The sequence below is a fragment of the Loxodonta africana genome, chromosome 22 (genome assembly GCF_030014295.1).
Source record: "Loxodonta africana isolate mLoxAfr1 chromosome 22, mLoxAfr1.hap2, whole genome shotgun sequence".
NCBI lineage: Eukaryota > Metazoa > Chordata > Mammalia > Proboscidea > Elephantidae > Loxodonta > Loxodonta africana.
Genome location: NC_087363.1, coordinates 896,203 through 900,205, shown reverse-complemented (window position 1 = coordinate 900,205; position 4,003 = coordinate 896,203). Strand labels below are relative to the sequence as shown.

General features: G+C 35.4%; 1 protein-coding gene across 1 annotated transcript; it reads right to left on the bottom strand.

Moving 5' to 3' along the window:
* Nucleotides 1-935: 935 nt before the first annotated feature.
* Nucleotides 936-1,891, bottom strand: LOC100659977 (olfactory receptor-like protein OLF1). The gene has a single exon (XM_003423510.3). It carries the CDS (start codon nt 1,878-1,880, stop codon nt 936-938), a length of 945 nt encoding a protein of 314 aa, XP_003423558.2. The 5' UTR covers nt 1,881-1,891.
* Nucleotides 1,892-4,003: the final 2,112 nt, after the last annotated feature.

Here is a 4,003-nt window from a genome sequence, read left to right as displayed (position 1 = left end):
TCATGAGGATGCAGGCAGGACCATGTGAGACATTAGATGGCTTCTTCTGTTTCTGAGATGCTATAGAAGGATGACTTACACTTTCAGTAATACTTTGGTGCATAAAAAGAGTAACAGAAGAAAGGAAAAACTAATGTTTTATGTTGTAACTAACCTATATTCTTCCACTCCCACTTAGAAAAAAATTCCCAAAGCACTTTGGAGTGGATTGGACACAGAAGGTTATCTACAAGGAATTGGATTGCTATTCAGCAAATTTGGGATTTGATATTTCCATTACTGCTTTCCTAGCAGTCCTGCCTCTCACTGTCTCATTGTATGATATGCCTTTATTAATTAAATTGAGCATATTATATAAAGATATACATGCAATAACTAACATCTATTCAGTGCTTAAAATGGTTCAAGTGCTATTGTCAGCACTGAATTCACTTTGTCATTCAACAATCAACCATGTAGTCACTATATTCTCTCCATTCACATACAAGAAACCCAGGCATATGAAAATTAAGTAGCTTGCTCAAGGTGCTATTTATTAATTGGGCACACAGTTGACTTGTAAACCAAAGCAATCTGGCTCCTTTTGTCATCCAGTAATCTACCCTTGTATATGGGATATTGTATAGAGACACCCCCCACACATGTATACACACAATGTGTTTACTATATCTGCTAAGACAGCCTGATGCAACCTGTTTGAGCATAAACCCCAAGCTAGAAACATTTAAACACTAGTCTGACTTATTTGGTGGCAATTGTGACACTTTTAAATGGAGTCTTATGAAATGCTTTTGACTGCGTGTAAAAGAAAATGCATTTGGCTGCTTGGTAAAATCCCTTGTGTGAGAAGTTGTATGTGTGCTGGTAAAGTCATTGCAGGTTCGCAATCAGAGTTTATAATTGGGGAATTGGGTGAGTCCCCGGAGCTGAACATCTCATGAGGAATCTGTCTTTGATCTTAGAGCTTTCTTAGCTGCATCTTTTACATCCTTGTTTCTCAAACTGTAAATCAGTGGATTTAGCACTGGGATGACAATGGTGTAGAACACCGAGATGATTTTATCAGTGTTGGGAGAATACAGGGAGCTGGGCCTTGAGTAAATGAACAGTAGAGTCCCCTGATAAATGGCCACAGAAGTCAGGTGAGAGGCACATGTGGAGAAGGCTTTCTTCCTCCCACTGGAAGGGCGGATCTTTAAGACAGAGAGACGAATGAAATAGTAGGAGATAATGATGATAATGAAGCAGATGATTTCCACAGAGCTGCCATACATGGAGAGGAGCCACTCATTAACTGAGGTGTCTGTGCAGGAGAGCTTAAGCAGTGGGGGGAGGTCACAGAAAAAGTGATTAATCACATTTTTGTCACAGTATTTCAGAATAAAGGCAAAGGATTTATGAACCAGGGAGCTCATGTTGCCACCAATATAGGACAAGACAATCAGCCATACACAGATGCCCCGGGACATCACAACTGTATACAGCAAAGGGTTACAGATGGTGACATAGCGATCATAGGCCATGGCAGCCAAGATAAAGGATTCTGTATCTGCAAAAGTACAGAAAAAATAGAACTGCAGGGCACAGCCATAATAGGAAACGGATTTGTTCTCTGAGAGGAAGTTGGCCAGCATTTTGGGAACAATGGCTGAGGAATAACAAAGGTCTACAAAGGATAGGTTACTGAGAAAAAAATACATGGGGGTTTGAAGATGGGAATCTATTCTGATTAACATTATCAAGCCAATGTTCCCCATTAGAATCACACCATACAACATCAGAAACACCAGGAATAGGACAATCTGCAGTTCAGGGAGAGGTGGAAACCCTAATAGAATAAACTCAGTCACCAAAGTGTAGTTTTCTTCTATCAGTTCCATATTATATGTGTTTTTTTTTTCCTGTTTTGAGAATCCTAATATCCTAAAATATCATAATAATGAAAGAGAAATAAAATTAGATATTATTGTAAGTTTTTTATTTCAACAAACAAATAATCAAATAAAGAAACCAAAGTTCAAAGTTTTCTTCAGATATAAAATTTGACAGATGTATATCAGAATTTAGTAGCTATTAAATCTCATGATTGCAAATGATTGCAAGTTTCATTTAATCTGTTTGATTTAATGATGATTTCTTCCATTGGATGGTTGGCTCCATGGGTGCAGAGGGCATGTTGAAGTTTGCTTACCCTTTTGTACCCGAAATGTAACACAATATTTGTCATACAGGATTAGGTGGATTAATGAATGGACTGAGGATGGTATAAAGGAAAGAAGAAATATCAATATTTATTAAACAGAAATTGACTTGTTGAACGTGCCTTGGAATGAGGAGAATCATGGCACCATTTGTTTTTTCTCTCAAGATATTTTAGTCACTGCATCCAATATCTCATTACAAAATGGATGGAATGGTATAATAAATACACCAGCTACATGTTTTTTTTTTCCTTGTTTTTTTTTTGTAATATAAAGTAAAAGTAATATTAGTAAAATAAAAATAAATGTCACTAATTACCACCTGTGAGTATATTTTTTAAAGGACTTAGGGTAATTCAATAAACCCCATCAAGATATTGGCCAAGCTGATTAAATTAGTTAAATATGTATTTTTCCATCTATCACAATGCCCAGCTTCCAGTGAGGACAGAATGAATATTAGTTGATTAAATGAGTAAAATAGACAAAAAAAAAAAAAAAGAGTTACATGTTGACTTCAAATTAAATTAAGTCATTCTATATGGCCTTCTCACTGAAATATAGTTAGTTGCTAGTACTCTTTATGCTTGTATAAGTCAGGGTTTTTTTTTTTTTTTTTTTTTGAGAACTTTGTCAACCACCGTCCCTGGGGTTTCAGAATACTTCTAACAGTAGAAAAAAATTGAACTTAACCTGGAAGTGTAAGAAATTTGAAGCTAACATTGAAGGATGGGCTTGAAAATATAGAAAAACAAACGAGCAACGCACCCAATGAGCCATGTTAGTGTTGCCACAGAGATCCCAGGAAGGGAATTAAAAATGTTTTTGGGTCACTAGCTCATCACAAATATAAAAACTCTGTCAGTGACGGTGCTATCAACTTTATCTCTTTCAGTAATTAAAACAACTTTTTTTTTTTTTTTTTTTTTTATGGCACAGGCACAGAGAATCTACTGAAAATCAGAAGGGTTAATTACTTTTTCAACGTGTGGTCACATTTTTGTATCCGAGTGTGAATGAGATGAAGCACTACAGCAGGACAGCAGTTAACTTACTCTTAGTTGGCCTGTTTTCAACATAATCAGGTTATTTAGAAAAGATAAGACCTTTGCTTTAAACTTAGAAAAAAATATGGTTGGAATTTTATCTTGACTACAAGAGTATTGTGGGATCTTGGACAAATTAATATAAATTCTAGTATTATTTATATATATGAATAAAAACAAATATCTCACAGGGTTGCTGTATTGATCAAGTAAAAAAAAAAATGTTCTCCCTGTCCACCTACCATCCAACCATCCATTTATTTACTTACCTACCTACCTACTTACCTATCTGTCTGGGTAAGTTAGAGAGACTGACACAGTTAGGAAGATATCAAAGATTTGTCTCAATAGCCACACTGCTCTCATTGAATCATATTTTATAGCTAGGGCTGTATGCCAAGGTTTTATTAATAATGGCTAGCATTTATATAGTGATTGTTACCTTCAAGGTGTTGTTCTAAACACTTTACATGTATCTCATTTAATTGTCACAAAAAAACAACAAACGTTTGAACTACATACTATTATTACCATTTTTCTCTTACAGATAAGGAACTAAGGCACTTGGAATTAGAGAGCTAGGATGTAATAGAGACAGTATTGGAATCTAAGAACCTGAATCCAAAGCCTTACGGTACACAGGCTCTTTAGTTGGTAGATCACCATTATTAATTTTTTTATTTTGAATGAGAAAATTGAGTCTTAGCATAATATAAGGTCAGGTAGTTGGCAGCTGCAATTAAAATTCAGATGTGT

Excerpts from the sequence above, each read along its gene's own strand:
- LOC100659977 (XM_003423510.3), bottom strand. The coding sequence starts at position 1,880 with ATGGAACTGATAGAAGAAAACTACACTTTGGTGACTGAGTTTATTCTA.